The sequence below is a fragment of the Nuphar pumila genome, chromosome 16 (assembly GCF_984573655.1).
Source record: "Nuphar pumila chromosome 16, dmNupPumi1.hap1.1, whole genome shotgun sequence".
Taxonomy (NCBI): Eukaryota; Viridiplantae; Streptophyta; class Magnoliopsida; order Nymphaeales; family Nymphaeaceae; genus Nuphar; species Nuphar pumila.
This window is the reverse complement of record NC_143264.1, coordinates 74,585,457-74,608,381: the sequence shown is the minus strand read 5'-3', so window position 1 is coordinate 74,608,381 and position 22,925 is coordinate 74,585,457. Positions and strand designations below refer to the sequence as shown.

Genomic DNA, 22,925 nt, shown 5'->3' with positions numbered 1-22,925 from the left:
ATTTCCTAAAACTACATTTTTTAAAAAGTATTTTCAAAAGAAGACTACTAAAAGAAATCAAATACTTAAAAACACTCAGGTGAACTCCATTTTGTGCGATTTTTCCCTCTTTTTGAAAATTAATTAATGCCCTGGAAAATGTTGATAAATATGGATAATTAATCCATTTTTGTGATGAATCATGCACAAAAACGTGTATCTAATATGCATAAGATTATGCATGATCAAATTTTCTCATGCTTATCATTTGCTAGTCTTTAAGCAAACTGACCCGTAGCAAAAATGAAACAACACATGCAAAACAACCTAACTCACTTTTGTAGGAATCACTGTTGCATTTAGTGTATGCAACAAGCCCTTTAAACTCCTAGGTTATCTCAATGGACAAGTAAGGTCTCGTGTGGGTTTGCAGTGATGTTACTCATCATGTATACATCAAGATTCAAATTCAAGAAGCATTAGGTAGTTAAGAAGTTCGTCTGAACAAATATTTCATGTCATTACACTTTCACAACCTATTTAGAGTTTTCGCATGCCACCACAAAAAAAATTTGTTTCCTTTACCTTTCTAAAACTCACAATTATTTATGTTTTATTCTTAGAAAATCAAGTAACTTATGCTATAACTTATTCATCTTCACTCATATGTTTTCTGCATAATTTTTCATCATTCTTTCTAAGCAATGAAGTTTTCATTAGGCTCACTTTCTACTTTCTTTTTCTTTCTTTTTTCTCACTTTTTACAGTTTGAAAAAATTTCAGTTGATCATTATATCTATTTTCTCGACAAGCTGTCCCATCTGAGTTTCCAACTTCGCAATGGACTGTGTATGAGAATTCAAGTTTGCCTTAATGTTCACAAAAGCCTGAAGCATTTTATCCTCAAAGGACTGGCTAGATATGGGCTCTTGGGATTGAGGCTGACTAAATGAGGTTTGAGCTTGAGGAAAGCTGAGTCTTTGATAGCTCAATTGGTAGCCACCTGGTCTGGGTTGGTTTTGGGAAGGGACAGGGGTTTTTTATGGATTTTTCCAAGAGAAGTTAAGATGGTTTCACCAACTCGGGTTATAGGGGACATTGCCAAGCCAACCCATGGTCAACCCTAGGAGAAAGGAACACATTCATTGCCTGCATATGACTAATACACACCAAGAGCAGGCCCAGACGATTACTACCCTTAGGAGCGAGAAGGAGTTCCATGGAACCAAGGAGATTGCAGAAGAAAGTGAGAGACAGATTGATGCACAGTCAGTCCTTATAAATACACTATAGAAAAGTGAGAGGGTTTCACCACCTGAGCCTTTCAAATCATGCATACCTAAGCCCTCCTTTCCTGAAGCGTTAGAAAAACTACAGTCGTTAGTCGTTTGGCAAGCAAGTGGTGAAGATGCAGAAGATGCTTGAGATTTTCAAGCATGTTCAGATTAACCTCCCCTTGTTGGATGTCATACAGAAAGTCCCTGCATATACAAAGTTCTTGAAAGAGCTTTGTACGCAGAAAAAGAAGTTGTGGTCTAATGTGCGGAAGAAGATTTATTTGACTAAACAGATAAGTGCAGTATTATAATACTAAACTTCTCTCAAGTTTAAGGACACAGGGGTTTCGATTATCTCATCTGTCATAGAAGACATCACTGTCGAGTGTGCCTTGCTCGACCTTGGGGCAAGTGTGAACATCTTGTTGAATTTTTTCTATGACAAGTTCGGGTTAAAGGAGATGAAGCCTACACTGATGACCCTGCAGCTGGCAGACATATCAATCAAGGTTCTACGAGGGAATTTTGAAGATGTTCTAGTCAAGGTGAAGGATTTCTACTTCTCTATTGACTTCATCATTTTGGATATAGAGGGAGTTGATGAGATTAGGCAGACGCCCATTATCTTAGATCGACCTTTATTAGTTACTGCCAATGCGTGCACTAACTGCCGCTTAACAGAAAGATGAGGTTGAATATTTTCAATGCGGCGATGGGCCTTGCAGGCGAGAATGCTTCCTTCCAGGTTGATTTAGTTTAAGACCTGGTAGAAGCAAAGCCGTTATGGACTTTGAGTGATCCACCTCAGAAGGAGGAGGATAAATCACTCGGAAGAGATAATTCTGCATTAATTGATAGATTGTCAAGAGAGTTGCAGTGGATCTGCCACTTTGAGCCCCTCCCAGATTTGGCAGAGAAACTTGCCAAACCTTCGATTGAGAACCCGCCTAAACTTGAGCTAAAGCCTTTGTCTGCTTCGCTCAAGTATGCTTTCTTAGGAAATGATCAGACCCTACCGGTCATTATTTCAGCAGACTTAACGAGCACTCAAGAGTGCCAGCTTTTTCAGGTCTTACATGAGTATAAAGAGGCGATCGATCGGTTTGTGACAAATCTCAAGGGGATAGACCTTCCTTTTGTATGCATTGGATCATCATGGAAGACAATGTTAAACCCTCAAGAGAAATGCAAAGGAGGCTGATTCCCCACATGAAGGCGGTGGTGAAAAAAGAGGTAGTCAAGTGGTTGGATGCAAGGATCATTTATCACATATCCGATAGTTAGTGGGTGAGCCCAACCCATGTTGTCCCCCAAAAATCTGGGCTCACTGTTGCTATTAATGAGAAAGGAGAGAGCATTCCCATGAGAAATACTATGTGCTAACGAGTATACATCGATTATCAAAAAATGAACAACACAATACGAAAAGATCATTTTCCGTTACCATTCATTGACCAGATACTAAAGCGACTCGCAGTCCAGCACTATTTTTGTTTCCTGGATGGCTATTTAGGATATAATTAAGTGGTCATTCATTCTATTTAGGATATAATTAAGTGGTCATTCATTCCGAAGACCAGGAGAAAACTACATTCACCTGTCCTTATGGCACCTTCACATTCAGGACAATGTCGTTCGGGCTTTGTAATGCCCCAACAACATTTCAAAGGTTCATGATGGCTATTTTCTCCCACGTGGTGGATGACATCCTTGAGATTTTCATGGATGATTTTTTAGTGTATGGTTCTTTATTTGATGATTGTCTCCAGAAGTTAGCGAGAGTGCTTAAGTGGCATATAAAGATAAATCTTGTGCTTAGCTGGCAGAAGAGTCATTTCATAATTCAACAGGGGATTGTTCTAGGACACATTGTGTCCGAGAAAGGGATCAAAGTCGATAAAGCCAAAGTGGTGTCCATAGCAAAACTCTCTCCATTGACCTTTGTGCGGCAAGTGCGTTCATTTTTAGGGCATGCAAGTTTCTATAGGTGGTTCATCAAGGACTTTAGCAAAATCTGTAACCTGTTTTCTAAGGATCAGTTGTTTCATTTTGATGATGTTTGTCTGAAGGCATTTTTATGTCTTAAGTAGGCCCTCACCACAACTCCTATTCTACGATTTCTTGATTGGTCAGTGCCCTTCGAAATCATGTGTGACACGTCAGATTATGCGGTTGGAGCCTTTCTTGGCCAAAAGATTAAACAAAAATCTTATGTGATTTATTATGCTAGCAGGACCCTTTTTTATGCTCAAATGAATTACACTACTACTGAAAAGGAATTGTTAGCTGTAGTTTTTTAATTAGAAAAATTATGTCCATACTTGTTGGGCACCAAGGTTATTGTTTACTCGGACCATGCCACCCTATGGTATTTGATGAGTAAAAAGGATATCAAACTGTATCTCATCCATTGGATCCTTCTACTACAAGAATTTGATCTCAAAATTCGAGATAAAAGCAGATGTCAGAATCGTGTAGCAGATTATCTATCCAGACTGATAGTGGAGTCATCCACTGATAAGGGACAGATTGATGATTAATTCTTAAATGAATAGCTTCTGCATTTGAAGCGTTTGCATTGGTTCGTGGATATCATTAATTACTTGGTGACTGAAAGATTCCTTGTGCATTAGAACAAAAATGAGAAAGATCGTTTTATGGCACAGGTGAAACATTACTTCTAGGAGGACCCAGAGTTATTAAAGTTATGTTTGGATCAGATGATTCGAAGGTGCATTCCCAATGAAGAGTTCAAGTCAGTCTTGGCTTTTTATCATTCCTTGGCCTGTGAAGGCCACTTTTCCAGTCAAAAGATCGTAGCCAAGGTCCTTCAATCTGGATTCTGGTGGCCGACACTGCATAGAGATTCACATGAGTTATGCAAGAGATGTTTGCAATGCCAAAAAATAAAGAATATTTTTAAGCACAATATTATGCCTCTGCTCCTTATTCTTGTCGTTGAGATTTTTGATGTTTGGGGCATCGATTTTATGAGTCCCTTACCACCTTCGTTCGGAAATGGTTATATTTTGGTGGCGGTAGATTGTGTGTCCAAGTGGGTTGAGGTCATGACCACCCAAACCAATGACAATAAAGAGGTGTTTAAGTTCATTAAGCACAACATCTTTAGCAGGTTCGGTGTTTCGAGAGCTATTATTAGCGAATGTACATGTTGCTTTCTTGCTTAAGAAGTATTTGGTGCATCATCGAATTGTGACGCCATACCATCCGTAAACTAGTGGCCAGGTCAGGGTCTCCAACAGAGAGATCAAATTGATTGTTGGAAAGACGGTCAGACCAGACCAAAAGGATTGGTCTCAGCACTTAAATGATGCATTATGAGCGTACAAGACTGCTTTCAAGACTTCGATTGGCATATCTTCTTACAGGTTGGTATTCGGGAAACCATGTCACCTCCCTATGGAATTGGAACACAGTGCCTATTGGATGACAAAGAAATTTAATTTTAACATGGCCAAAGCTGGCGTAGAACAAAAGCTTCAATTGAGTGAATTCGAGGACTTGCGAAACAACACATACGAGAGTGCCAAAATCTATAAAGCTCAGACTAAGTATTTTCATGACAAGCATATTTTGAGGAAGCAATTCGAGCCTGGTCAGAAAGTTTGGCTCTTTAATTCGCGACTCCAATCGTTTACTGGGAAACTGAAGTCGAGATGGGATGGCACGTTCATAGTCCAGGAGGTATTTTCATATGGTGTTGTTGATATTTTGGACCCAAGAATAGGCAGGAACTTCAAAGTCAATGGGCAAAGGTTGAAGCCATGCATTTCTGATGTCATTACAAATCGGGATATCGAGGTCATTGACTTTGTGGATGTGTAAGGAAGCATGCAGTGTATATTGTGTATGACTAGCATCTAGTTTAGTTTTTCATAGTTTTTTGTAGTTTTGTGCATAGTTCTTTCTTTTTGGTTTTTGTGCACGAATGATAGGTCATGTATACATCTCATTTTTTTGTAGGGTTTATGAGTTACAGGTAACAGAACAACCTCCAACGTATACATCAGGTGATATATATATCCATTTTCTTATGTGTTTGTTTTCTAGTGTGCATTCATTCAATTGCATTCAAGCATGGGGGGTATCACTGAGGACAATGTCATTCAAGCATGGGGGAGAGTATAGTTTGCACCTATTTTTTTTTCTATCTATATAATTACCCTAATAAAAACTCATAAAAATTAGGCTTTTAAGAAATAAGTTTGAGCTTATATGAATGTGTTACATGATCCAACATTTTAGAGAATTTCTAAGCCCCACGAAAAAAAAAATCTGACACTAAAAAGTGTGGTCATTTATGCGGATTTCAAAGAAAGGATGGTAGATGAATGTGAGAGTTTATTTTGAATCACGGATATGAATATGCACAGCTTTATGTTTGAAAAACTAAGCAAATGAAAAACATCAAGAATAAGAGAAAATGAGCATATGTTTAGTCGTTTGATGTCTTCGTTGTTCTTTAGTAGTTGAACTCAAACACAAGTTGAAGTGTTTGATTCTCATATCGAAAAGGACAAAAAAGGAAATCACTTTTTTGTCTAAGGCAATATTTGTGACCTATTTGGTTTTAGCAAGTAGAGCCTGAGGGGTGTTTACACTTGGTGCACTAAAGCTATCTAGTTTGGGCACCATTGACCCGAAAGCCCGTTACATAGACTTTATAAAGAGCCTAAAAGATGTTGACATTGCACATGACAAGAACAAACCTATACGTGGCATCGCGGGACAATTAAAGACATAGTGTGCTGGGCTAGCATACAACACATACACTTGCACGACTGTGGATGGATTTGACAACAACTGATCAAATTTCTGGGTTAGTAGGCTGACCTTGTTTTGTAACTCAAGGTGTGTTCCTATCTCGTACATGACAACCTTCTTCGCTCTAATAGGGGTAGGTGTTGCCCTTTCAGTTTAAGACGTTGAAGCGTGTTACATAAATTTTTTGCTTAGGGTCTCGAACAAAGCACACACTTCACCCTCACTCTTAAGCATGAAAGTGCCCCCACAAGCTACATCAACCATATGTTGATTCTTCTCGGTCAGCCCATCATAAAAATACTCCACCAGTTGCCATCGGGGCACCTGGCGGTGGGAACACTTCCAGAGAAGATCTTTCATCCTCTCTCATGTTTCATGAAATTGTTCTCCCTTAATTTGTGTAAAACTGGTGATAGCCTTACCAAATTAGTTCGTCTTACCAATTAAAAAATATTTCTTTAAATTTTTTTTCTAGATCCGGCCCCAAGTGGTAATCTGAATTGTATCCAAAGACTTCAGCCAATGCTTGACTTTATCTTTTAGGGAGAATAAGAAAAGAGTTAATCTCAATGTGTCATCTCTAAAATTATTGATCCGCACAGTAGAACAAATCTCTAGAAACTCATCGAGATGACGGTAGAGATTTTCAGTGCTAAGGTCATAGAAAGAGGGTAACATCTTTATGACACTGCCCTTGATTTCAAATTGATTTGCTCCTACATCAGGTCTCGCGATGCAAGAGGCGGGAGTATATTAATTAGAAATAAAATATTTTGTCAAGAAATGTGAGTAATTTGTTGATCCTCAACCATGGAGTCGGATCTGCAGACTCTCCTAATGATTGATTTTGGGTCCTCTACGGGTTCAATGAGCTTGGGGTCAAGCAAGCATCGCCCTTGCATACACTTTGGGTAGAGATCGGTGTAACAACCATCATAAGGATTGGTTTTCTAACTATCCTAGCGCACAATCACCATCAAACCACACCATGAAAGCATGCAAAAATAAAATGATAGAAAGCTGAAAATAAACAACCACCACTCAATGCAGATATAGAGCTTCAAAGCAAACTACATGCATAGTCACTTAAGAGGGTCCCCTAATAGGTGGACCATGAAATAAAAATAAACAGGCTCTATGTTTTGCACTCAACGTAGTTCTAGCAATCCTAATCAATTAACAAAAGTAAACTAAACAGTCCTAAATATCAACAGGAAATTAAACTAAATAATCATAAATAATTAATAGAAATAAACTAGCAATCCTAAATAAATGTAAAAAAGGCAATAAAGTGGGTACTCAGTTTTTAAATCGCCGTTCTCCGGCAACGATGCCAAAAATTTGATGCAACTTTTCATGAAAATATTTTAAAATGTATTTTTCAATAAAAATCGTTTATGCAAACCGTGCATCAAATCTTAAAACTCTGATTCACACCAATGGTGAAATCCGGGTCGAACACAGAGAACATGTTTAAAAGCTTTTGTACCCCACACAAAGACAAGTTTTATTGCCTTGAGAAAAGAAACAAATCAAACGTTATACCCTATTATAAAGGTTCGAGCAAAAAATAAATTATTACAACCCAAATTAAATCAAATGGCCTATGGTCCTAAAAAAATAAAAACAAGCAAAAGTTGTAGGGCTATGTTCTTTCACGGTCTAGCTTTTTTGTTTTGCTTGGGGATGACCCTAAGGAAATCAATCCCTTCACACACGGAGGTTTACCTGCAAAACACGAAACACAAAAACAAAAGAAAAAAAAACACAGAACATAATTTTCTAAAACATGAAGGTTAGTTATAAAAATCGAAATCAAATAAAAACTATGAAAACTAAGATATATCTAACTAACTAACAAATTATGTAACAAACTAAAGATTCTAATTAGCTAACTACAAAAAGGAATAAAAGCAAACCAAACTAATTAACTACAAAGTATCAACTTAACAACTAACTACAAGAAAACGTTGAATCAATCTAACTAACTTATTATACAAAGCAATAAATAGTTTCTAATCTAAACTAATTAATTAAAAAAATTATTTAAAAACAAATTTAGTTAATTAATTGATGCAGCTAGAAATAAAATCTGTAAGCCAGAAAAATGACCAGCGTCAATCACACTGGATTGCTTGATTCTGCCAACGACGTGATCTGGTTCACGCGCATGTGCAGGAGCTGAATGAAAGAGCGCTAGACAGATTAAAAAAATCATGATTTAAAAATCACGATGATCTGCTTAAACCTGCTCAGCAAGCACACTAAATGAAGTGCACTTCAACTGTGGTTTGATCTGCATGATCAGACCCAACGATTGACGTGTGTTGCGGTTCATACACTTGTGCATGCTCTTGCTAAACACGATGAAATCTTCGCATGTTATGATGGATCCGTTTTTTCAATAAAAAGAATGTGCAGTGTGTAAATCTGATCGAATTTCACAAATGTGATTCTAGGAATCACAGTGAACTGAATTAACCACGAACAACATATTCACCAAATCTAATAAAAAAGGAAATCTCTAACGCTAAATCGCTTCTAATCAAAACTTGATTTCCTTTGCGCACAAAACTGCAGATCAGAAAAACATGATTTGTAATTCGCGCAAATCTGTGTGATTTGCAGATGATTTGTTTTTCTCGAAAAATAGCATCAGATCAAGATTTGCGTGAAACTAGAAATTCACGCCAGTCTCTTAATGTTTTGCGAACCAAACTGGCTTGCGTGAATGCGAGGTCACACAGGTCTGTGTTTGCTTGCCTAAAAATATAAATATAGACTGCATTTTCTAAAAACGAATATTATTAGAACGAAAATAAAATAAAAGAAACTACTCTACAATGCAATGTGTTCCTAACTTAATATGCAGAAAAACGCAAATAGGAAATCAAACTATCATAAATGAAACAAGATTGCTGAAAATAAAATACGATGTATGAAATGCGAAAATATATTTTTATGCATGCGATGAAGCAAAATAAATCTAAACTACATGTAAAACAACTAAAGAGATGGGGGAGAATAAACGAACCTCACTGCCGCTTCCGATGGAGGGGTTGAGAGAAGAAGTGGTCGTTCCCTTGGTGAAACACATGCTCCGATGAGGAGGAAAGATTTGCCTGCGATAGACAAGATTAGAAGAAAGATGAAATAAAAAAAAGAGAAGAGAAGGGACGAAGAAGGAACTGATGGTAGAGAGAGGAGAGAGGGGCTGTCATTTTTTCCAAGGGAAGACGCCGACCTCTCTTTGTTTAGTACTATTTATAAAAAAAAAATATTAGGTTAAACACTATATTTTTTAGAACTCTACTTAAGTTTTCAAAAATTCCTAAAACTATATTCTCTAAAAAGTATTTTCAAAAGGAGACTACTAAAAGAAATCAAATACTTAAAAACACTCTAGTGAACTCAATTTTGTGCGATTTTTCCTCTTTTTGAAAATTAATCAATGCCCTAAAAAATGTTGATAAATATGAGTAATTAATTCATTTTCGTGATGAATCATGCATAAAAACATGTATCTAATATGCATAAGATTATGCATGATCATGAAGCACAAAGGAGGATATGTTGTCTTTAACGATTGTGTAAATGTATGCAAAGCAAAACAAGAAACTGTGCGGGAAGTGGTATGAGCTGAAGTGAAAACTGAAAACACAGAGAAAAATACAGAAGCGAGTACAGTGTATATTCAAGCGGGTATAATGCCTTTATATATATATATATATATATATATATATATATATATATATATATATATATATATATATATATATATATATATATATATATTAAGTTAGCAAGCAGGTATAACCAAGGTTGTTAAATGCGATGAGGCGAAGCGAGGCGTTGAGCCTGCGCCTCGCCTCTGAGGCGTACGCCTCAGGTACTGAGGCGTACGCCTCTCACAACTGGTATGAAAGTGAAGCGGTGGGAGGGGAGGCAGGGAGCGGTGGTGGAGCAGCTGGCCGGCACCTGGCGGTGGATCCACCGGCACTTGGGGTTAGCACAGCCGACAAATCGGGCGGAGGAGGAAGACTTGGGGATGAAGGAAGGCTTCAGTAGGTGGATCCACCGGCAATTTGCGCATCACAGCACGCCTCAGTACCTTGAGCGTGCGCCTCGCCTCTGAGGCGTACGCTTCAGGTACTGAGGCGTACGCCTCTCACAACACTGGGTATAACACTTGTTATAGTAAAATATAAGGTATAATAATGTAAAAAATATAGAAATCAAGGGGGTAAGGGATATGAAGTGAGAATCGACTAGGAAATCAGAAAAAAAAAGCAATTGAGAAGTTTGGGAGGCATACTTGTTTTTTTTTTAGGAAGGCAAGTTGGGGTTGGGCAGACACCTAACAGAATTCATTTTGATAAAATAAAAGATTACACTGTGTTAGTATCATCCTCTGAAGGGATCCAATAAGGAGGGGTTGTCTTTCCAAGATTTACATAACCCCCTTTTAATTAAATGAGCTAGTAACTTTGAGGTATAGTTCAAATTACAGTTAGATTTTTGAAAGATACACATCTCAAAACTATACAAAATTTGTTTTAGGTCAAGGGGAAGATCCAAAGAAAAAACCCTTCCTTTCAGAGATCTGTTCGCTAACGCTACTAGGTCCCATTGCTGGCTCTCAAGCAAAGTTGTGAAGGCATAGCAAGCGAGTTTTCCATGGTGTTTTCTACTTTCGTAGTACCCTAAGCAGGCACTTCAAGTAACTATGGTTTTCAATCTATATCACCTTTGTTAGTCGTCCTTGTATAATTGCCCTATAAACAAAGTTTAGGAATGGGAAACGAAAGGTGTTTGTTTTCCTTTATAACAGATTTAGAAATTATACCAACGGGGGCTCTGCTTGTCTGGTTGGAGCAGCTAGTGCGCGTCACCTTTTGTTAGGATGTTGCAGGTTCAAAACCCAATGGTATAGTTGTATAACTGGTAAGGTTCTGCCTAAACTCAGTTTGCCTTTCAAAAAAAAATAGAAATTAAGAAGAGGCATACTTCCGATTATGGAAGCGAGTTTCGGATGGTGCTTTATGTTGCTTATTGGGAAGTGCTTTACCCTAGAAAGGCACTTCAAGTAACTATGGTTTTGAGTTTATATCACCTTGGTTAGTCACCCTTGTACAACTGCCCTATAAACCAAGTTTAGGGATGGATCATGGGAGACCTAAGGTGTTTGCCTTTATAACAAATTTAGAAATTAAGGGGCCAAGAAATGCATGTATTGGACCCCTTTACTTCTTGTTGTTTTTGTATTGATATGGGGTTTCTTTAGCCTCCATACTTCTTTTTATTAGTAATATGATAATTTTTTAATTATTTTCTAAAATGTATGTGAACAAAAAGAAAATAATATCACTTCTTTCTCTTTCCTAAATATTATAAAAGCAGCAACAAGGGCATCATATGCCAAAAAAGGATGCTTTATAACTTTTTTATTAATTGAGGTTCTTGCCCTTTGGGTTGAGAATACAATTAGATTCGTATGGCCATTTGTATAGAGTTTTCATAAAAAAGGAAATATTACAAAATATAAGTTCACATGACGTTATCGCATGAGGGCCCACAACTACATAGTAGTGGGTGGGCCCCACATGAAATATTGTCATGTGATTGCCTGTGTCGAATAAGCATGGCGCTTAGCATCTCTATTGATCCCTACTCATTTATTACTCCTCCCCCTCTTAGTTATGTTAAATAAATGATATATAATAAAATGGTGAGAACGTCCTCTTCCTCTCTCCCTCCTTAAAATATCTAACAAACTAACTATCCAAAACTGTAAAAGTTTTCCTATCTAAAACTACTTTTGTAGGATTTCTCTCCAACTATGTACTTATTAAAAAAATAGGTCTCTCTCTATATATTGGAATGACCCCCTACCTTTTTTCTTTAATCTATAAAAGTTACCCTATCCAAAACTAACTTTGTAGGATCTCTCAAAGTTACTATAATTATTTTAGCTCATTATTATATAGTTTTACTTAATTTATATATCTCATTCATCATGCTTTATTATATTCCTCCTCTCCTTGTCACCTACATCCCCACGTTTAATTGTCATCCACAAGAACCAAGTAAGTTCATCCTCTTTTATATTTCTTTTCAATGGTATGCATTTAAAGTACATATACTTCTTCGTTGGTGGTCGGTTCAGGTCTTACATGGCAAAGTTTGTGTTATTTCCTGGTGGATATTGGATGACCATGATGGGAGCACAGGGTTTGGCTGGTGTGGATCCTTATTTTTGGAAAGATTTGAAATATATTTTAAAATGGGTTTTTGAATATGGATCCATATATTTGATTATGAGAGATAAGGGTTTCTTTATTTAAAAATGAGTCTTTTTTCCTCTGGTGAGCAAGGATCAGCCGATTCAGAGGTATAACTTTTTGTCTTATAGTTCTTGGCGTGCAATTCGACATACCTTGACTAAGGCTCTTGAAAAAGAAAGTAAGGTCTGTGGTATGGGACACCACCAACACTTGAAAACATGAGAAAATGACAAAAATGCAAAAAAATAGAGTTAAACATGCCCCAATAAATAAAATAAGATGAAAATAAATGGGGTTCAGGTTTGGCAGAGTGGACTTGGATCTAAATCTAGAAGATGGATAGTTAACTCAGCAAAGGGAGGGTGTAGGGCTAAGAGCACAGGTAGACTTCAAACTCTTGGTGATAGATTTTAGATGTTGAAAGAGTTGGAGAGGCCAACCTCATTTTGATTGGCTGATGATTTGAGCTGGCATGGTTTTATTAGTTGTTAGATTTATTGAGGGATATGAAATGAGGTTTTGGTAGGTTAAGATGATAGGTTTTGGGTTTAGGAATGTCGAGTCACCAAATCTTAGATTTTTTGAAGGTTTCGGTAAGGTTTATCTTTATTCCTGCACTTTCTTAGCTCAATCTAATAACTTTGAGTTTGATCCCACATGTTAACTTGTTTTGGTCATATCACCCTAACCGTGCATCTTTTTGAGGTTCGGTTTGACGCATTTGAAAGCGAACATCGTTTAATTTAATTTATTTTTTGATAAAAAATCAAATTCTATCGATTTGAAGGTCAAATCAGAATCAAATTAGACCTTACCTAAAAATAGGGTTTTCAGGTAGACAAACTGATTTGTTGAATTCTGTTATATTTGAAAGTTAAGACTCTCTAGTTTTGACTTTCTTTTTAGACAAAGACCTTGAGGATATTGTTTTATAGGCCAAAATTATAGTGAAAGTCGAAATATGTTTGAAATGACTTAGGGTAACTGTCTTTTTAAAAGACGGCCTTTGACACAAGACTACTAGGTCAAAATTGGGGTGTCTATAACTTCTAAACAAAAAACTAATAATTGCCTTTTTTTTTCTTTTTCGAAGATAATGATATTGCTTCTTAAAAAATTTGCCTGCCTTAGCACTTGAACTCATGGATAGCTTTGTTTTCTTTTTTCCCTGCTGATGACAAAGAATTTGGACTTTCGATTGAGGATTGTGGGTACCACCATGATTGATTTCTTGATGTGCTTTTTGAACAGCTGGTGGTGTAGGTGGTGGGGTATCTTTGTTCCCTTTATTAGATGCAAGTGGTATATAAGGTTAATTGTTTGCTTTAATATATTTCATATACCTTTCTTTAATAAAAATATTTTTATTATAAACATATACTTAATTTTATATATTCATTAATTTTATTTGTTTTTATAATAAAATATTTAACCTAAATCTTAGGTATCTAGAGCCCAACCATATGGACATTAGCTTAACATTCTAGTCTTTATAAAGATAAAACTTTAGGAAAGTAACAAGTAGAGCTGAAAAGTGCTGAACATTAGCTTAATCACAATTAATCCTCATCTACATCTGCTAAAAAGAAATAGAAAGATGGATCTGGGTTAGCTCTAGGTTTCTTGTATCAATGCCAATCCATGTTCAAGCTTTTATTAGGAAAATAAATGAATTTAATATCATTAGTATACAGTGAAAAGAATAAAACCTAAAAACACAAAAGGAATATTTTGCAAATGAAATGTAATATCGCAATAAAAATGTTAGTCCATTTATTGAAAGGATAGAACCGTGGTTATTTGTTTCAATATACTTTGAAATTTAAATGTTTAAAACAAATGGCAAAATATTGCATTTTCCTAATATTTTTCAAAATATCATGATATTTGTCATATACAGAGTTTTGATATCAAGCCAAGAGCCTCGGTGATGAAGATTGAGGAACATTTTTTAATTAAGCTCCATGGTCATATACCGAGTTTTAATTAACATTTTTTTGGCCTTAGTTGTCAAAGGTGCTAGGCGGAGCCTAAGCGGTGAGCTCCTAAAAAAACTAAGTGAGGCCTAGGTGATACTCTAAATAATTTTTTTTTTTAAAACATACAAAATATATGAAAAAACTACTAAAATTAATAACAAACATGTATACAACAATAAGCAATACACAAATAATAACATGTTATCGAACTATGTAAATCAATTATATTACATAAAAATAGTCAAATAGATAACTCATATACTTATAGATTATATATGAATTAAGTACACATATACGTATGTATATATATAATTATATATATATATATATAATATATAAACACATAATAATATAAATTTATAATAATGTTTATGATATGTTAATATATATAGTTATATATAATTACATAGAAAACATATATATGGGTGTGGAACTGTGCATCAGACCGAGAGACTACCTCGGCTAGGTTGCCTAGGCTCCACCTTTGACAACTAAGCGGAGGGATGAATAGAGGAGAAAGAAGAAAAAAATAAGGTGAAAAGCAAAAGCAAAAGAAGAAAGTGAGAGAATAAAAAAAGAAAGCTTTTAGAGCATAAAGAAAAGAAAAAAAAAAGATAAAAAAATTAAAAATATAACAATTATGTCCCTATGACTTAGGCATGAACAACCTAAGCCACCTAGGTAAAAAAATAGAGCCCTACCATCTAGACCCATAAGCCTAAGCGGTGGCCCTATATCTAGCCAACCTAAGCGGCCTAAACGCAGCTTTTGACAACTAAGTTTTTAGCACACCGATAGTTCTTGTTGCATATCCAATTTATGAATTTATAAGCTTTAATAAGTGATTTTTTTGTGGCATGTTCCTAGTGCTCGGACATGATCACATTGACACTGGCACATACGTATATAATTTTAATAATTAATTATTTTAATAATATTTCACAAAAAATATATATATCAAAAATACTTTTATTGATTACAAATAATAAAATTTGTGTCCTTGTGTCCTTTTTTCAGAAAAGATTTGAACTTGCGATCGTAATCACATCGTGTGTCAGGTTGTATACGAATCTTTGTGACATAGCTAATGAAATTCCCAAAACTTATGTTGTACACACACACATTTCAGGCAATGTCGGTAGGGCTCTCAATCACAGTGCCAAAAGTTATAAATGGCAAAATATGGGCAGTCAAAAACTCGCTAATATTTGATTTTTTTTAAATCTTGGCAATAAAAATAAAATAAAACATAAAAAAATATCTTTTATAAGACAATATAAATAAAAAACATTTAAAAATAAAAAACCACATGGTTTTTTCATGATAAAAAGTCGTTCAAAACTTAAATAACGTGTTTAAATCGTGATATTTATGTTTTGACCAAAAATCAGGATATTATTGCGAGATTTTCATAAATCTAGCGAAATGTGTCATTATGCTCTCATATGGTCAATTGTCCAACCCATTTGGGTGTACTCGATTCTAACCAGATTAGGTTTAGCCGGTTTTCAGTTCGGATCTAGGTGAAGTTGGATAGAGAAAATGGGATCCAAAACCCAAATTATATGGATTAACCAGTATTTAGAATGCATCTTTTGACATAAAGCAGATATAACAAACTTGTACAGGGTTCCTTCGTGTCAGATATCTCACAAAGTCACGGCTCAAACCTGATCCGGATAATATTCGCATTGACCCGGAACCGATCCCTTATTATTCGCGGTCTTTATCCCTATACCTTTATCCGACTATCAGGTTTTATGTTGAACCCGGTTCAACAAAAGCCATTAATTTTCACACATGAAGTATGCGAGTGTTTTGGAGCTCCAAGGAGTGAAAATGGATTGTGACCCGGAGGAATTGACCTTTGATGTGGTCAGTAGAGGTGTCAACAGGTCGGGTTTGGTTCGGACCCAGGTGGAACCAGACTTGGATCAGATTTTCGGGTCTGAACCTAGGTCTAATCGTCTCAACTATAAGAAAAACCATACCCGGACCCGATAAGAACTACATGAACCAAACTCGGACCATACCCAGTAAAATCAATTTTTTTTATCATTTTTACATTGAAAAAATGCGGGTATTAATCAGAAATCGGGCCGGGTCCGGGTCTGGTATAAAATTTTACAAAACTATACCGGTTCCATGCATTAATTGGATTTTTGGGTCCAGACCCAGGTCTTCTTATTTATCACCATACCGGACCCTATAGGGATTGGTTCGGGTCTGGGTAAACCAGGCCCGTTGGCACCCCTGGTGGTCAGGCCTTGTTTGGTGATCCACGAACTGTGGATGATGAGGAACACCGGCTGTGTTTGGGATCAAACTTGTCATGAACTGAATCAAGTTCTTGTTTGGTACACGAGCGAAGGAATTCTCCCCAAAATTGTATGCCTTGAATTTGATACTTCAATTATGATGGGCAATGATGACCTTGTGGAAAGCAACATACGGGGTTGATAATGTGGACCCACTTCATGGTTCCACTCTTTTTATATTTTATATGTAAGTGGGTTGGATAATCGTCAAACTAAGATCTGGTTCAGACTCGAGCTTGAATTTAGATGCAATTTTGCATACCAAATCCAAATCCAAATCCAAATCCAAATCCGATTAATGGGATTCAAATTCTGTTGGGTATCATATGTAAATCTAATCCTTTGACATCCCTAGTTCAGATACAAGATGAAACGCCAGGTTTCAAGACACGTTTCTTGAACAAAGGTATTCATGATTGAGTCTAAGCTTGGGTTTGGCATCACATGAAACATGACCAAGTTCATAAAAAAATTGATGATTATGTTCACTTAGCACCAATTAAATGTTTATCTTTAGATTCTCTTTACAATTAGGTGGGTACCTATATTTTTTTAATCAATTAAATTATTTAGGAAAATAAATAAATTATCTTTAGATTCTTTTTCCAATGCTAAAAGCATCTTGGCAGCATTGAAAAAGGGAGAATTTTTATATGCTTTGGCTTTTTCATAATGATGCACATGGTTCTTTTTTCACCTTGGACCTCACATGGGTGCCAATGAGCCTTTCTTTTTTCCCACTTCTTTCTTTTCCATTACCTCTTTGTTTTTTGCCACTTACCACCATTTTTTTTTAAGTTTATTCTTGTGTTTATCCTCGAGATTAGGGGTGTCAACAGGCCGGGTTCCGATCAGTCTCGAACCAAACCCTATAGGGTACGGGTATGGTGATAAATAAAAAGACTCAATTAAGACCCGGGTCTAGACCGGAAGGTCCGATTAATACATGGACTCGAGTATAGTTTGCGAAATTTTATACTAGATTTGGACCCGACCCGAGTTCTGATTAAGACTCGCAATTTCTCAATGTAAAAATGATAAAAAAAAATACAGTTTTACCGGGCATGGTTTTTCTTATAATGGACCTTATTAGACCTGGGTCTGGATTCGATACCATACCAAAAAATCTGATTCAAGTCTGGTTTCACCTGGGTCCGAACCAAACCTGACCTGTTGAAACCCCTACTCAAGATGGAAGACACCGATGTTATCCAAATGAATCTAGATCATCAGCCTAATTCCCTTAGTGAAACTATATAAGGGTTGATTCGGCTTTCCCCAAAAGTGCTAATTTTTTGGATTAAAAAATTGATAAAAATATGAATTGAATAAAAATAATCCTTAAAATGACTCTATTAAAAAAATGATCTGATTCAATGGATTTGGATCAATTTTATTATTTTTTGAGAAACCAATTCATTTAGTGAACCAATTTTAACAACAATGAATGTTACTCGATGTCATCAGGCTGGCTATTTTCAATAAGGGATGATAAATGCGACTTGATTAGAGTCATTTAATTGGTTAATCAAAGTGGGTTTGGACCACTTGGGCACACATATCTCAAAAAAGAGCTGCACTGCACTAAGTCAGGCGTGCAGAGAATGGAATTGGGAAAGGAATAAAGGCGTTCATATTTAATAATGGCATGACTACCATACACTCTCCTATCTTTTTTTGAATGCTCTGCTTTTGCATTCTCCAATTCCCACATTTTATGCACTTTGGACTTTTAGGACTTGTTTGTTTTAGTGGGCTCCACATAAAATGCCCCGTTTTCTTTTTCTTTTGGATAGGCCAACATCTACACTTAGGCCCTGTTTGGATGACAAGGGGTAAAACTTGGTTTTTGGCCAACCAAGTTTTGCCTAAAAACCAAGCTTCTAGCGAACTTTTTTATTTTTATTTTTGAAAGGCAAGCATGATACCATTGGGATTTTGGATTTGAACTTGGAACGTCTCAACACAAGGTGACTTGCACTAGCTGCTCCTACCAGACAAGCGGAGGTCCTGTTGGTAGCTTCTGTCCAACCTGGTTTGCCAAGTTAAATGACCTGTTTGGTTGACAGGAAACTAAAATTGGTTTTCACCAACAAAAAGGAAAAAAATGAGGGCCGACCATGTTTTGGTCAGCCACCAGCCGGAAAATGGCTGGCCTGGTGTCGCCCAGCGATCATGCAAACGTGGGGAAGGAGGGTGGGAATAGGGCCTCCCCCGCGATCATGCAAACGTGGGACGTAGGACTGAGGGACACATCATCCCATGTCTCACAGGGACGTGTTTTGCTGTCCCACGCTGTCGCTGCCAGCTGGATTGGTTGCCTTAAGTTACCATAAACTGTTTGAACTGACTTGTCCTTCAGCGTGAGTCTGCCTTCTCCCCTGAAACAGAGAGGACAGAAAAATATGGACACCTTTTGAAAAAAAATTTTTGCGTGCACTGTCCGTGTATCCCAGGCTGTCTGCGTAAAGAACAGAACACCGTGTCATTGTCCTCTCATGTTCTCGAATCAAACACCTCCTGAGTAAACTTTTGGCAGTTTAAAAATGCCCTTTTATGAGAAAAAAGAAAGGAAGAAAGGATACACAATTCAAGAAACTACGAGGCATGTCCTTCCCTAAAAGGGCTTCTCCATGTGTCAAGAGTAGGGGTGGCAATGGGGTCGGGTTGGCGGGTTGGCGTGTCAGCATACCTCAACCCGAACCCGACCCGTTTATTAAACGGGTCAGCTGTGGCAAACACGAACTCGACCCGTTTAATAAACGGGTAACCCGACACGACCCGCCAACCCATTTAATAAATGGGTTGGGTCGGGTAAACGGGTTTTCTGGTTGGCGGGTCGGGTTGGCAGGTAGTCAGGTTGGCGGGTTGGGTTGACGGGTCGGGTTGGCAGACGGGTTGGCGGGTCGGGTTGGCGGGTTGACCCACCCGCCTAACCCGTTTATTAAACGGGTCAGCCGGGTTGGCGGGTTGGCATACCCCCAACCCGAACCCGACTTGTTTAATAAACGGGTTATGCGGGTCGACCCGTTTATTAAACGGGTTGGCTTAAGCCCAACCCTAACCCGCCTAAGAGGCGGGTCGTGTCAGAAATTGCCACCCCTAGTCAAGAGGCTCATAAGTTCATGAATTAGAAAATTTCTATCAGTAACAGATATGCTACGAGTTCATGAATTTGTGCTATATATTTCCTTGATCAATTCTCTAACCAATCTAGATGATTTATGTCATGGCACCCACAATGTAGACATACCATAATAGCATGGTCTCATACCGACAAGGTAGAATGAGAAAAACTAGTGTTGTCAGTATTGGTGCCTATCGGCCGATATGCATCGTATTGTCAGAAAATTGATACCATACGGACCCGAATCGATCATTTTTTAATAAATATAAAAAATAACTTAAAGTTGGTTTTTTAATATTATTTTAATAGTTTTAACAAGTGTTAAGTTCTGATTGACACATATTATTTTTTAATTATTTTTTGGCCAATTCACAATGATACACTTGAGTATTGGTATTTGCTGATACACCTGAATTGTTGGCCAAACAATACAGGTCTGATTCCAATACTAACATTGACCCCATATTTACAAGATAAGCATAATCAAACAGAACAGAAATAATAAAGCAGACTATGAACCTTTTTTTTATAGTCCACGGCAGACTGCGTATTGGCTGGCCTCCCATTGGTAAAACTCTTAAGGTCTTCCTGCCCACGGAGAGCACACCGACTTTATGGTAAGAGGCATCACATGTGGGTTTCGAACTTGGGACATACAGTCAACTTGGTGACAATCACAAGTACCCCTAACAGATGAAGGGATCCCTAGGAACTTATTGTCACTTAATAAAACTAGTCTTTTTTTTTTTTTTGGTGTATGTCCATGAGAAAAAAGATAAGGGCGTTGTTGCAAACTTTTAATAAAATCCAGACAAAAGATTTAAATAATTTGTTGGACGTTACCTTTTAGACAGGGATAGAAGAACTTGTCCGATTTAACGTTTTGCTAGCTTTTTGGTGTCTTTGTTGAGGCCCAAAAAGATAATAACGTTAGGTCTAAGCAGGGGAAGAAACGGCGCCTACTTTTGGTGGATGACAGTGAGACTTTGGGCTGAAGGCCCAAAGCATTGGTCAGTTGGCCACTCGCCTTTCTACCTCTGCGCAGTAAGAATAAATAAAAACAGAAAGGACAGAGAGAGGGAGATATATATATCTATTGGTAATGAGAGAGAGTTTTAAACATTGCAAAACATCAACATGGTGGTGACAAGCATGTGAGTGCATCCCGAAATTCTGTCAATCGTATCGGTAGAGATCGTCTGTCTTCCAAAATCTCATAATAGTACCCATCTCCAGAGAGAGAGAGAGAGAGAGAGAGAGAGAGAGAGACCAACATTGTTAAAATTGGCAAAAGTGGTGCACAAGTGGTGCTGAACATGTGATAAACCCCAAAAAAGCTACTGTGAAGTTTACTCACCACTCTTCTCTGACTCCAAAATCACACCAGACCCACCTTCTTCTTTCCCTTGGCTCGTCTTGCAACTCTGTCTTGCTTCAAGTTTCTCTCTCTAAGAACTAAATTTCTGTTTCCCTTCTTTCTTGTTTTCTTGTCCTAACTCCCCTTCCAGTTTCTCTTTCCAACTTTCTCTTTCTAACTCTCTAAAAACCAGGTTTCTCTTTTCCTTCTTTCTTGTTTTTTTCTCCTTAAGAGAAATTTAATCTTGTGATAAATGGCTACATTGGAAGATCTTGCAGTCTCTGCTGTCATAAACATCTTGAGTGCTTTTGCATTCCTTGTTGCCTTTGCTCTTCTCAGAATCCAGCCCATCAATGACAGAGTCTATTTCCCAAAGTGGTACCTCAACGGGACGAGGAACAGCCCGCAAAGGTCGGGGAATTTCGTCAGGAAATTCGTCAATCTTGATTTCATGACGTACGTGAAGTTCTTGAATTGGATTCCAGAAGCGCTTAAGATGAGCGAGAGGCAGATAATCGACCACGCCGGCATAGACTCTGGGGCTTATCTTCGAATTTACATACTTGGGTATCCTCCTTTTCTGCTTTGTGGATTGAATTAGTCTTTAATTTGGCAATTATTGATGTTTGGCATTGTGGTCCACTGTAATTCTTTTGGGTTATAGTTCTGTTTCAGTGTGGTTAGCGGCTTACCTTCGAATTTACCTACTTGGGGGGCCTTCTTTTCTGCATTGAGGATTGAATTAGTCTTTAATTTGGCAAATTTTGATGTTTGGCATTCTGGTCATTGTAATTCTCTTGGGTTATAGTTCTGTCAGTGTGGTTATGTACCTGTGTTGTCTCTTTTAATGACAATATCTCACCCAACTCCACCACCATCTTCACGGTCTGCTTCACCTTTACATATCTTTTTCACAAATTCTTATGGAAATTTCACTATCTTGATATCCTAGTACATCCATATCGCCCTTTGGAAGGACCATAACCAACATTTGGGCTTAGGGAGACTGGTACCTCCCTTGTCCTCCATTTCGGAAGATGCGCCTTACTGTGTTTGTGAGTCTCTGGAAGACCACTTCTAGGTCTACCACAAAATTGGGAGGGAAAACCTACAAGGCTGTTTGAGGAATCTGTATTCTCACGATGGCAGAAAAGTGCAGTGGAGTGCAATTTCGGAGTGTATATCTAGTTTTCAAAACATATTAACCGCCACATTCTCTCATCCTTGCAACCACCATTTAGATCTATCATCCTTGATTCATGGTTGCTTTGGCCCGTGCTGGCATGTGTGCTTATACCGATAGAAATGGGGCAGGCTTACGCCTGTCTTTGTTTAGCATTTGAAGCTAGAAATATTGTTACTTTGCTTGACCTCTAGTTACTTTCAAGTGAAGACATTTTGAGGTAAATTTCTTCAATTTAGTGATTCCATTGAATTCTTCAGGTGAAAGTTTGGTAATTTTATAACTAGTTTAATAAATCTCTAATACTTCATGTTTTTCACAACAGATTGAAGGTATTTGTTCCAATGACCTTACTTTCCATTCTAGTCCTTGTTCCAGTCAATTTATCCGGTACAACTCTTACTCTTAAAAATCCTTCTTTCTGGAAAAAGGACTTGGTATATAGCAACATCGATAAGCTATCAATATCAAATGTTGCTGCTGGATCTCAAAGGTAAGTCTCTGTATCCCTTTATAGTCTAAATGAAATTGTGGAAGCAAGTTAGATATATTGTTATTAGTCTGCAGTGTTATTCTGCTACAGTTTATGTTTCCATTCCTATGCTTTCGGAGATATGTATCTAGAAAGGGGAAGGA

General features: G+C 37.3%; 2 protein-coding genes across 2 annotated transcripts; both read left to right on the top strand.

Moving 5' to 3' along the window:
* The first annotated feature begins 1,387 nt into the window (after window positions 1-1,387).
* On the top strand, window positions 1,388-1,945 carry LOC149813614 (uncharacterized). The gene is made up of 2 exons (XM_089991161.1): window positions 1,388-1,519; window positions 1,586-1,945. The coding sequence occupies exons 1-2, from the start codon at window positions 1,388-1,390 to the stop codon at window positions 1,943-1,945; spliced, it is 492 nt and encodes a 163-aa protein (XP_089847287.1).
* A 2,782-nt stretch (window positions 1,946-4,727) lies between these two features.
* LOC149813613 (uncharacterized) lies at window positions 4,728-5,102 on the top strand. Its single transcript, XM_089991160.1, has one exon. The coding sequence runs from the start codon at window positions 4,728-4,730 to the stop codon at window positions 5,100-5,102; it is 375 nt and encodes a 124-aa protein (XP_089847286.1).
* Window positions 5,103-22,925: the final 17,823 nt, after the last annotated feature.